General features: G+C 37.7%; 1 protein-coding gene across 9 annotated transcripts in view; it reads left to right on the top strand.

Moving 5' to 3' along the window:
- PAK3 (p21 (RAC1) activated kinase 3) overlaps positions 1 to 13,603 on the top strand; it is a 291,829-nt gene that overhangs the window by 208,302 nt on the left and 69,924 nt on the right. For 8 of the 9 annotated variants that reach the window (XM_061409486.1, XM_061409479.1, XM_061409485.1 and 5 more), the window contains 3 exons: positions 5,116 to 5,216; positions 10,776 to 10,929; positions 12,413 to 12,450. In XM_061409486.1, coding sequence (XP_061265470.1) covers positions 5,116 to 5,216; positions 10,776 to 10,929; positions 12,413 to 12,450 — 293 coding nt within the window. Of the gene's footprint in view, positions 1 to 5,115; positions 5,217 to 9,595; positions 9,641 to 10,775; positions 10,930 to 12,412; positions 12,451 to 13,603 lie in introns of all 9 variants that reach the window. The other variant, XM_061409488.1, reaches the window with a different exon arrangement.

Genomic DNA, 13,603 nt, shown 5'->3' on the forward strand with positions numbered 1-13,603 from the left:
ATCCTTGCCTGGAAAATCTCATGGACAGAGGAGCCATGTGGGCTGCAGTCCATGGGGTCGCAAAGAGTCGGGCACGACTGAGCAACTAACATTTATTTACATCTCAGTCAACATGCTTCAGTTGTGCTGTCATTGCTAATGGAGAAATAGGGAGAGCCTATTTGCTGGCAAGAGAGATCATGAATGCAAGTTGATATCATGATTAAAGATATAGCCTAAGCTAGGGGTTCTTAACCTGGATCCTAGGGAAATATTGAGCCTCTGAAGTTATATTCAGAAGTGTGTATATGTGTGTATAATCCAATTTTGTAGACAGAAGTACCACAGCTTTCTTTAGATATTTCATAATGGTCTTTGATACCAGAATGGTCACCAACTACCAGTAGATTTACTGTGAAGTAAATACAGCTGCTTCTTCAGAGTTTCTCACTTGGGATTCTTCCAAGGCTCTTGAAGGAGTCCTACCATTTTTGTATTGTTTTTACTTAAAGGGAATATTCCTCTCAAATCACATAAAGTCTTTGTACCCACAAAATCTATATCTACCCCTGCCAACCACAGATTAGGAAACTACCCAACATGAGTTAGTATCTGGGAGTGAATGCCATCCAAGAGAAATGAATGCCAAAGACTGTGCTAGGAAAGGAAAGGCAGAATAAGAAATGCCCATCAAACAAAGAATGATCACTTAGGGAGGAGGAGGATCAGACCACATTGTCAAGGAAACAGAAAGAGAGGTGGTTAGCTATGTTCAACGTGAATGGGAGATCAGGAAAGAGGAAAATAAGAAAATGATTACAGGAGTAGCGGGGTGATCAGTGGTGATCAGCGGACTGGCTAGAAAAGAAAGCTGAGTGTTTTGTTTGCCTTTCTGGACAAGTAAAAGTGGTAGTTGAACAATTATAAGTGGTAGTTATGGTCTATAAACATGCAAGGGAAGTAGAAGTACCTACAGAAAATGCTAATCTTCATTGTTCAGTTAAAATGATAGTCAATAAAATAGATTCACTGTAAATGTGAAATCTATACCGAGTTGAATTTAGATGGCACATATATACTTTTCAAAATGAGTCCTAAATGTGTTCTATGGCCAGGCAAAAACTTTGAGTGACCCTTATCCCCCTCACCCACTCCCCCCGACCGCCTCAACCTTTCTTTCCTAATCTTGTATCTTAATCCTCTTACTTCTTGAATTTCCATATTTGTGTCCCATATCTCTGTCCTCTGGCTGGCGAAAGGGAGCAGTGAGAGAGTCAAAAGAGAAAAGAAGCCATAAGAGTGACCATTGGATATGAAATGTTTTGAATTTAAAATTTATCCTGGGCAACCCACAGAACCAGTAATCCATTATGGTTAATTGAATGTTGTCTAAAACTCAGGGCAAGGAAACATCTGTTTGAACCAGAATGTTCTAAATTTGCCACCCTGACAGCTCTAAAGTTGATTGGTTTCAATTGGGCAAAACTGGTTCATGCTGACTTACCCAGTATTAGGTTATTACTTTTTTGACTGTGAAATGCAGCCATAGCAGAGATACATACTCAAATTTGCTGATATATAAATGCCATCTTACAGTGTTTCCACCATAACTTCCTCCTGGGATCGTTTTGATATAGACTAATTTCATTACAGTTCCCAAATTTATTTCTTCAGTGATTATTCCTTTAAAGTTTTTTGACTTATTAACTATTAAACTATTTATTCATAATTGTGTCACTATTAAAAATCTGTTACTTGAGGACAATAATTTTGAACAGTTAGAACTGGACATGGAACAACAGACTGGATCCAAATAGGAAAAGGAGTTCGTCAAGGCTGTATATTGTCACCCTGTTTATTTAATTTATATGCAGAGTACATCATGAGAAATGCTGGACTGGAAGAAACACAAGCTGGAATCAAGATTGCCGGGAGAAATATCAATAACCTCAGATATGCAGATGATACCACCCTGATGGCAGAAAGTGAAGAGGAACTAAAAAGCCTCTGGATGAAGGTGAAAGTGGAGAGTGAAAAAGTGGGCTTAAAGCTCAACATTCAGAAAACGAAGATCATGGCATCCCGTCCCATCACTTCATGGGAAATAGATGGGGAAACAGTGGAAACAGTGTCTGACTTTATTTTTTTGGGCTCCAAAATCACTGCAGATGGTGACTGCAGCCATGAAATTAAAAGACACTTACTCCTTGGAAGGAAAGTTATGACGTACCTAGATAGCATATTCAAAAGCAGAGACATTACTTTGCCAACAAGGGTCCGGCTAGTCAAGGCTATGGTTTTTCCAGTGGTCATGTATGGATGTGAGAGTTGGACTGTGAAGAAGGCTGAGCGCCGATGAATTGATGCTTTTGAACTGTGGTGTTGGAGAAGACTCTTGAGAGTCCCTTGGACTGCAAGGAGATCCAACCAGTCCATTCTGAAGGAGATCAGCCCTGGGATTTCTTTGGAAGGAATGATGCTAAAGCTGAAACTCCAGTACTTTGGCCCCCTCATGTGAAGAATTGACTCATTGGAAAAGACTCTGATGCTGGGAGGAATTAGGGGCAGGAGGAGAAGGGGACAACAGAGGATGAGATGGCTGGATGGCATCACTGACTCGATGGACGTGAGTCTGGGTGAACTCCGAGAGTTGGTGATGGACAGGGAGGCCTGGCATGCTGCGATTCATGGGGTCGCAAAGAGTCAGACACGACTGAGGGACTAATCTGATCTGATCTGATGACAAAATTTATAAGGACATGGAAAAATAGCTACAAAATATTGGAATTGGTTTGAGGTTTCTAGTTCAGTTCAGTTGCTCAGTCGTGTCTGACTCTTTGCTACCCCATGGACTGCAGCATATCAGGCCTCTCTGTCCATCACCAACTCCCAGAGTTTACTCAAACTGATGTCCATTGAGTCAGTGATGCCATCCAACCATCTCACCCTCTGTTGTCCCCTTCTCTTCCCACCTTCAATCTTTCCCAGCATCAGGATCTTTATAAATGAGTCAGTTCTTTGCATCAGATGGCCAAAGTATTGGAGTTTCAGCTTCAGCATCAGTCCTTCCAATGAATATTCAGGACTGATTTCCTTTAAGATAGACAGGTTGGATCTCTTTGCTGTCCAGGGGACTCGTAAGAGTCTTGTCAAGCACCATAGTTCAAAAGCACCATTCTTTGGTGCTCAGCTTTCTTTATAGTCCAACTCTCACATCCATACGTGACTGCTGGAAAAACCATAGCCTTGACTAGACAGACTTGTCTCTGCTTTTTAATATGCTGTCTAGGTTGGTTATAACATTTCTTCCAAGGAGCAAGTGTCTTTTAATTTTATGGCAGAAGTCACCATCTGCAGTGATTTTGGAGCCCCCAAAATAAAGTCTGTCACTGTTTCCCCATCTATTTCCCATGAAGTGATGGGACCAGATGCCATGATCTTAGTTTTCTGAATGTTGAGTTTTAGGCCAACTTTTTCACTCTCCTCTTTCACTTTCATCAAGAGGCTCTTTAGTTCTTCACTTTCTGCCATAAGGGCGGTGTCATTTGCATATCTGAGGTTTTTGACATTTCTCCCTCCAATCTTGATTCCAGCTTGTGCTTCATCCAGCCCAGCATTTCTCATGATGTACTCTGCATATAAGTTAAATAAGCAGGGTGACAATATACAGCCTTGACGTACTCCTTTCCTGATTTGGAACCAGTCTGTTGTTCCATATCTGGTTCTAACCATTGCTTCTTGACCTGAATACAGATTTCTCAGGAGGCAGGTGAGGTGGTCTGATATTCTCATCTCTTGAAGAATATTCCACAGTTTGTTATGATCTGCATAGTCAATAAAGCAGAAGTAGATGTTTTTCTGGAACTCTCACTTTTTCAGTGATTCAACGGATGTTGGCAATTTGATCTCTGGTTCCTCTGCCTTTTCCAAAACCAGCTTGAACATCTGGAAGTTCACGGTTCACATATTACTGAAGCCTGGCTTGGAGAATTTGAGCATTACTTTGCTAGTGTGTGAGATGAGTACAGTTGTGTGGTAGTTTGAACATTCTTTGGCATTGCCTTTCTTTGGGATTGAAATGAAAACTGATCTTTTCCAGTCCTGTGGCCACTGTTGAGTTTTCCAAATTTGCTAGTATATTGAGTGCAGCACTTTCACAGCATCATCTTTTGGGATTTGAAACAGCTCAGCTGGAATTCCATCACTTCCACTAGCTTTGTTCATAGTGATGCTTCCTAAGGCCCACTTGACTTCGCATTCCAGGATGTCTGGCTCTAGGTTACTGATCACACCATTGTGTTTAACTGGGTCATGAAGATCTTTTTGTATAGTTCTTCTGTGTATTCTTGCCACCTCTTCTTAATATCTTATGCTTCTGTTAGGTCCATACCATTTCTGTCCTTTATCGTGTCCATCTTTGCATGAAATTTTGTGTCTAGGAATGACCTGGAATTAATTCAGTAAAAAGCAGCAATTTGTTCTTATTTTTTGTTTTTTGTTTTTTTTTACTAGCAATGTTCTGGGTAAGATATGATTTAAAACATTTTTAATGATAAAGAGAGACTTGCAACATTATTGATTTGCAATAATATTCTCACTGACAGAAGACTAAGCATCTGTTAAGATATGTTTTGTAATGTAAACATGTAAATTTTAAAAGTTCTAGTTACTTGATATTTAGCTATGGTTTAACATAGAAACACTTATAGATAAATACATATAGATAGTTTAAGCACTTTTCTATTCATTCTTTATAATAGTAAAGGTTAGCTTTACTTGAGTCTAATGAATTTCTTCTTTAGTAGGTGATATTTGATTCAGCAAAGCCAGTTAAATACAATCTACCTAGATACTTGTTGATTATATCATTAGACTGGTAAAAGATATAAATCAGTTTGACTACAAGTTTTGTTTGAATTGGATTTGGAAATTTGTAAATTATTTGGACCTGACATTTTGTCCAACTCTCGGCCACTTACTTATATAAAATTATAAATTCTGGAGTTAAGTATTGTTATAATTGCATTGGTCTCAGTTGTCATTCAGCTTTGTAATTATTTTGATGAACCTAACTGTACAACTTATGGATGCCAAAACTTTATCCCAAGTAAATACATGTTAACATTTTGCCTTTAGCCAATAAGAAGAAAGAGAAAGAGCGCCCAGAGATCTCTCTTCCTTCAGACTTTGAACATACGATTCATGTGGGGTTTGATGCAGTCACCGGGGAATTCACTGTAAGTAAGCTTCTTATTTTGTTTTGTAAGGCATGAAAAAATTCCTTTGTGAAAATCGGTTTCAAAGAAGAATTGCCACGTCCCAAAATATCAGACTTGATGTTTTTGGTGATTTCAAGGAAGATGGACTTTGCCTAGTCTATCACAGGTGGAACTAGAGAGTGGCTTTAGAACTGGAAAAATTATTTTGTTCATCATGACAAAAATGTCTAATTGTGGTTAGCCTTCAACTTGATTGAAAATGCTAATTTGCTATGGCACAGGAAGCGTAGTCTAGATAGACTCAACTTGACATTGTTCTTTATCACTTGAAGTGAATCAGAGAACCATTGACTCAACTTGGCCAACGAAGACAGTCTATCTGAATAATTCAGGCTTTACATTGGATCCTGGATTACCTAGATAAATTAACCACACTAACCAAAAGTCTCTGTAAAATTGACCTTTTTTTCCCTTTTGATTTCAAGAACATAGCTTACTTTTAGGCCTATATACAGGTATATTTTATAGACATTCAAAACAACAAACCTCATGTTTCAGGAAGAAATATTAATGGGTGTATTGTGTGCTTTAGTGGTTATATACTTACTTTATATTTGTATATATATAATATTTGTATATATACTAAATACCAATAAGAATTTCCCAGAAGGCTATAGCTATAGATCCAGTCTTTCTTTGGATATTGGTAGTGCCCAAATGGCACATAATCTCAGATCTATGATATTTTATGCCTGTTTTTTTTTTTTTTAAAGATCTAGCATTTTTCTTTTAGATGGATGAAGGAAAAGATATGGGTAGAAATATGTCCTCAGGAAGATCAAGTACTTTTTCATACTAGTAAGGACCTCAGTCAAAATGTGCATTTTGAGATAATGAGTAATTTTGAATGCATTCTGGAAAAAAAACCTTTAGTAGAACCATCTCCATTGATTCTTGGCTTCTTAGAAATTTAGATATTAAATAAGTAAATTTCCTATTTCATAACATGATGGTTAGTGAGTAGACTTTGTCATAAGATTAAATTTTTGAAAAGAAGGAACAAATTAATTTGATTTCGAGAATCAAACCATGTTTCTAAATTAACAGACAAGTTATCTTTTTTCTTAATTCCGAAAGTAAGCTGTGTGAGAATGAAATGGAAATTGATTAAACATCTTAGTCTTGTAAAATGATATAAACTTATTATATGTTCTCAGTAGCAAGTAGAAGAGAATGTTAAGAAGTACTGACATTAATAAAGTTGAGATAATGGTTTAACCAATTTCATCATTGAAATCAGAGACGTTATTTAAATGGCTTTGAATTTGAGCCCAGTCTCTGTTGTTTGCCATATTTGAGAATATTCTGTTAGCTACACTTAGAAAATATAACCTCACTGTCACTGCTACCACCATTATCACCACCACCAAAACCAACAAATCTTTATATATTGTTATTTTGAATAATCTGAACAAGTTTAGATTTTAAAAAAATCATAGAGATGATGCTTTTTTTCTGACGTTTGAAACAGTAAAAGCACTTAATCATTAAAAGTTTTCTCTTAAAACACTTCACTTATTTAAGAGCTCTCTTCCCCAGTTTTGACTTTTTGTTTTCTATGTGCTTTTCTTCTGTTTTATTGTCTTATTTCATATTTCTCTTATCTTTTATTCTTCCTTTTTGTTTTTGGATGTGAAAAATTTCCCCTCCACTCTTCTCATGTGATATAGTCTGGTTCCTTTCCAATTTTTAAATATTTTTCCACTTTTTCCTACTTGCCTGACATCTTATGATACAATTTTTTAAATTTATTATTATTATTATTTTTTACTTTACAATATTGTTTTGGTTTTGCCATACATCAACATGACACAATTTTTCTATCTTTTCTTTCCTTTGTTCTTTATGGGTTTTGAATGGAAATGAAAGAAAGTGAATCACCAGCATTTTGCTGACTGTAGATAAGTCGTTTTCACTTTGCTATCAATTAGAACCCAAAAAAACAATCAGAGCGGTGTGGGGTAGCAATATGTGATGCACAGTCTTTCCAATCATGAAAAACAGCTCAATGCAACTGAACCAAACCAAACAATAACTTTTCCCCTCTTCTCAAAAATCTAATATTGAAATAAAGTGTTTGATGCAGTTGTTAGAAATCCACTGAATATGGATAAGACACAGGCTAAATTTGGAAATCTGATGTACTTCATTGTCATCATGATAATCTTTTATAACTATCTGACCCCACGTTTTTTTTTTTTAAATACCAAATTCTTTTTTTTTACTATCTTAACCTGTGATTTATATTTACTGACTTTAACAATACCAAACGATAATAAGCTTTTAAAAGTCATTTTATTGGTAGGATTTAGAATTCAGTCTTAATTGCCCCCGTACCACTAATTGATTATGTATATGTGTGTGTGCATGTGGAGGGGGAGGGACATATTACTAAATTTTCCCACTGCAGTTGTTGAGGTTGAATTTTGAGCAATTGGTTGAACTATCTAGTCCAGTTGTGTCCCAAGGGCCTGTTACTTAGAATATTTGGACACTGATTTGGTGTATTGCTTGGTGCTTATCCTTTGACTAATCGGCCCATAAAACCTTGTACACTTGATCATATGCTTGGACCCTGAGGTTAAAATTAGGTTGGGAGGTGAGATTTGGGGTATGAAACTATTACAAGTCCTTACCCTTTATCTTGCCATTTTTGTCCCAAATACTTCAGAACTCCCCCTTCCAGACCTCTAGACCTGTGACGGTCGCTTCAAGTCAATCAGAGGGAAAAATGGTATGAGTGATATAAATAATCATTTCTTCTGATAAGATAAATGCTTGGCCTGTTGTATCATGCTGCCATTCTCCTGGACTACACTGGATAATCCCCAGCTTGATGTATATCTAGTTGTTATTACCTACATGGTCAGGCCTTGACATGTGCTCCTGCTTCTGATGCTCACACGTCTAGGTCTTCATGAGCTATCTAACTTCTGGGGTTTGTACCTCAATTTGGAGTAATGAGATGGCTTTCCGTTTACATCCCTTTGTGGCATACATTCAGATTTAAGTGTTAGGTCTCATTGATGAACTGGTTTATCTCAACTTAAAAAGGGAAAAAAGACCTTATGTCACCAGCATAGTCACATGGTAAGTATAGTTGTCTGGAGGATCTTTTGCAGTTGACAGCACTTATTCCTGCTGTCTAGTGATCATATGACTATTATCACAAAAGTTTAGAAGTGCCATGAGAATGTATAGTAACTGCAAATATTCTAATGATTATGGTAATGATCATGCCAGTGATGTCTGCTCTAGTGGTTATGTGCAATGCATACCTGGTTTTATAACACTTCATAACTCCTTTGGCCATTACAGTATTAACCAAATGCTATTAATTGCACTTAGAATCAGAACTGGGATCATGCATGGGCTCCTGAGTTCAAACTTTTGGCTTAAAGCTTTAGCATCAAATTGCGTGATGAATGCATGTAAAAGTGTCCTTTTCACTGTGCTTGGAGTAACCCCAAATGCCAGGAATCAAAGACCTGTATCCCAAATCAAACCAGTTGGGTCAAAGCATGTTTCTGTAGTGTTGTAAATAATATCTTTATTTAGACAAAGGTGTTACCTTATATCTGATCTTATTATGTGGGAAATGGGACTTTGGAACAGCAACATTAAAATGGAGATTGTTCATAATATGGTTTGAAATGAAATGGTTTCCGTTCCCTGGTTTAAATGACTCAGAAATTCAAACATAGAGTCTGGCTGTGTGGGAAATCCTTAATCTAGTTTTTTCTAAGCCAGCCATGACTTTAGCTCCAAAATACAGAAAAATCACTTTAATGAGGTCAAGGTTAAATTCAGCATCACAATATAACTCTTCTTTGAATTTTAGCCATACAGACACTTCCCATGTGAAACTGAAAATGGTTCACCAGAATTGGGAACTGAAATTTGTAAGTTCATCACATGGCCACTGGCTACCTGTGATCACCCAGTTGTAAAAGACGACTTACAAATTATTGTTGAAGCTTTTCATGATGCCATCCTTCTTTCCTCCAAATTCATGTTTCTGCCTTTTAGTAATTTCTCTAGCCATGTAATGGTAACTCTTACAATTGCTTATTTATGGAGGAAGCATCTGGCCAAAACTGGAATTATTGCATCCAAACTTTGGAACATTGTCGTTTTCTCTGTTTTCTGGAATCTGTTGTCCTGTAGGCTGCCCTGGCCCTGATGTAGTTAATGCCTCCCTATTCTCACAACCGCCCCGCTTTAGAAGGGATTTCCCCTCCCCATTCAGACCCATTGGTTTCATCTCCTCCCACCTTCTAAGTTGTCCCACATTCTGTTTTAACTTTCTTTTCTTTCTTTATTTACGTCCATTACAGCCAGATCTCTATGGCTCACAGATGTGCCCAGGGAAGCTCCCAGAGGTGCGTCACAGGCCCAAAAGAAGCTTGCATCAAAGTGCTTCTTTGAGATGTCATAGCACTGCAGCAGCAGGTTCATGTGTGTGCAGTAGAGTTGTTGCTTGGCTTATCTCACTTTTTTGTTGTCATTCCCAAACTCTGGAGGCCCACGTCACACATTGTTTTGCTGAGACTTCATAGGACAAAGCCACGTAAATTGTGTCTAGATGCACTTCAGGAATAGTGTGTCTGTTTCTCGCTCCAAGTTGCTCTTGGAGGTTGGATAATTATGAAATGGGGGCATCCATAGGCCGAACATGTAGGAAAGGATGCAAAGCTCACCTCCCAGTGTAATCTTTGCAATTCTCCTTGGTTAGAGTGCCAAGTACTCCCTCCTCTCTGCTCTAAATGCTTTGGATGATTGCAAATTTTCACAAGGCTTGGTTGCCACAGTCCCCAGGTTCTATGTGGCCGATGAATGAAGCGGGGAGGAGGGGATAGAGGGAGGAGAGGAGAAAGCTGCAGGGAAGATGCCCAAAGCAGCCTTTACTATTTAGCACTCCTGTGGTTATTGCTCTGCCATGATTCTGTTTTTGTCTCCTCTCAATCCCTCTTTATATTAAAGTTCTAGACCCCCCAAAATTGCATTTCATAATCACAAAATATGAACTGACCAAGGGTGAGGCTTTCCTTTTATTCTAAGAGATATTCTGATTACAACATGCTCAGAAACAGCTTATGTTATTCTAGACATATAAAACCTATTGATCTGAACTATACTATGCTGTGCACAAATTTAGAGAAGTCTTGCTATGTCTGCCCTGAGTCGCCAGAAAAAAATAAGCTAAGCCGTAAACATCATTTCATGGATGAGCAGAGTTAATATGGAGGTGATTTTCATGCGCTTTTTTTTTTTCTATCACAGTCATACTCCCACCCACCCTTTTAAGTTGGATCCTAGTTTTACCTATGTGTTTTAATTAGAGAAGAGAATGATTGCATTATTAAGTTACTAACTTTAAATCTAGAGTGTAACTTCAGTTTCCCAAGTGTAATCCTACAGGTAGCATGGGCTTCTTGGTGAAGAACTTTACTGGAACATGAAAATGCAGCTGCCGAATGTTCTGAGCTGCCATTCTTTCCCTTTGGTTGTCCACAGGGAATTCCTGAGCAATGGGCACGATTACTCCAAACCTCCAACATAACAAAGCTGGAACAGAAGAAGAACCCCCAAGCTGTTCTAGATGTTCTCAAATTCTATGATTCCAAAGAAACAGTCAACAACCAGAAATACATGAGCTTTACATCAGGAGGTAAGAATAAATCTAAGATATCAAAAAGTAAAGGAGAAGGAATTCCCTGGTGGTCCAGAGGTTAGGACTCCATGCTTTTATTAACACGGGCCTGGGTTCGATCCCTGGTTGGAGAACTAAGATCCTGCAAACTGTGCAACACATCCAAAACAAACAAAAACCTGAAGTCATTTCAGTCTCAGAACTTTAGGATTAGAACAGAATGCCTGGAGGGCATTTGAAGACAGTTCAAGCTCCTTTTCCAAATGACTTCAACATAAGTCAGCCAGAGGATAAGTTGGAAGTTGAAGTTGATGTTAGGAGATTTATGGTACTTGAGTGATTTTAGAGCTCAAACAAGGAAATTTTCCAGTGAAGTAGTAGTTGTCAGTTTGAATCAGCAATCACAATTGTTGTTTTGTCTCTTCACTGGCGTGAAGACACTCAAGTCACTTAAGATCAGGCCTTGCGAAGTGTTCATGAAATAAGAGAAGTCTGGATCAAACCCTGGTCTCTTGAAATTAATTTTTTTATCCTTTTGATCTGCACCATGATGACACAGCACAAATTTTATGGTTGCTGGATTATTTTGATCAGACCTCAAAATCAGACTTACAAAAAAGACATATGTCTTGGTATTTATAAGAGATCAAAATGGCTGTGTTCCTCCTACCTTATTTCAGCTTCATTTGCTAGCATGTGACCTGGCCTCTGACACGTTGATGTCCAAATTTGCACTATAAACAACTGGAGAAATATACCAAAGAATAATTTTACATTTTGAAAAGGATAATCTGGATTGCATCTCTAAAACAATTTATTATTTTACATCTAAAGGAAGAAGAGAATACTATCATTACAGCTCCAGCTAAAAAGAGCCCCTCCCTCTTGGCATTGGTTTTAATACATAGGGCAGATTTCAGAATTTATTCTTTATTCCATGTTGCCACTTCTTTTTAACCATTTTTATGTGTCACATTTTCTCAGCTACAAAGATGAGATCCTGAAAACTAGGTTAGAACTCAACAGTATCTGAGTTACTGCTGTATTCTGAAACTCACCATGTGTTTTCTTGATGCTCTCATGTTGTGACTAATAGCATAGGAAGGGGAGGGAAGGAGCAGAAGGGGAAAAGAAGGCAGGGTGGAAGGAAGGAAGGAAGGGAAAAGAAGGAAGGAGGGGAAGAGGGAAGGAGGAAGCTGAGGAAAAATTCTGAATATAGATGAGTAGAGTCATACCAGTCAGGAGTAGGTAATCTCAGCATTGCTCAGTATAGGTGCAGTTCACTGGAGGCCTTCATTAAAACCTATAAAATGGGGTGGCGAGAATGTGATGATGCAAGGGTGTGAACTATTTTAACAAAAATGTCATTTGTCATGATATCTATTTAATACTGAATTGACAATTTTCCTTCTGGTCAAACACATGCGGTTTTTTAGAGCATAGTCTCTCAATGAGACAGTCTTTATAAAACAAAGGTAATATCTTTATCTTCACTTTTCAGATAAAAGCGCACACGGATACATAGCAGCCCATCCTTCGGTAAGTGAAAAATTGAAAATGGTCTTGTATGATTGGTATTTCTGGTGGTCCAACAGAATATAATTGTGCAGGACTAGTTTTTAAATACACATAGAGTCTTTTAAAAATAGTTTAAGAGGTATAATTTAGAATGATAAAATTCACCCTAATGTATATACCTGTGCCACCATCACCATAATCCAATTTTAGAACATTTTCATCACCCCAATAAAGTCTCCCAAGTCTGCCTAGAGTTAACCCCATCTACCCCACCCTAGCCCTAGGGCATCACTAATCTGATTTTGTGGATTTGTCATTTTGGACATTTCACATAAATGAAATAATATAGTATATGACCTTTGGGGATTGACTTTTCTCACTCAGCATATGACCCAATTAAGTAAGTCTTATCACTGTCTCCATTTTACAGATGAGATTCAGAGAGGTGAAATAACTTGTCTAAGGCCATACCACTAACATCTTTTGGTGTCACCTGTTCCAACAAACTGAGATGAAGTGGGGAGGGGATAACTAAAGGTCCCATAGATAGTTTCCAGAGAAGTGACTGGAAAATAAGGAACTTAGCTCAAGGGCCTTGAAAGTGCTATAGTATCTGAAAGAATACTCATACAGAGAAAATCGTCTTAGACAAGGATTCTCTTTGTATGAGTTTCATTTTGATGACCTGATAGAAATAATTTCCTGCCCTGCCTGCTTCCTTAAGAGTGAAATATTCTAATTAGCATTAGTGAAAGTTTCCTAACTGCTTATTCAGAGTCATGGATAATCAAGCTAATTCTTCCTTTTATAAAGGACAAATGCTGGCCTGCTTGATATCACCCTGGGCAGTCAGTGTGACAGCAGTACAGTAAATCATTATTGGTGAAAATTAAAGACTTTCAAATAATATGGCAGTTCCTCAAAAATTTAGAAGAAAATTACCACAGGATCCAGCAGTTCCACTTTGGGATATATACCCAGAAGAACTGAAAGCAGAGTCTTGAGTAGGTATTTATACACCCATATTTGTAGCAGCAATGTTCACAGTAACCAGAATGTGGAAGCAATCCAAGTGTCCATCAACAGATGAATGAATAAACATTGTGGTATATCCTTACAATGGATTATTAGTCAACCTTAAAAAGGAAGGAAATCCTTACATATGCTACAAGAT

Source organism: Bos javanicus, chromosome X (assembly GCF_032452875.1).
Source record: "Bos javanicus breed banteng chromosome X, ARS-OSU_banteng_1.0, whole genome shotgun sequence".
Classification (NCBI taxonomy): Eukaryota; Metazoa; Chordata; class Mammalia; order Artiodactyla; family Bovidae; genus Bos; species Bos javanicus.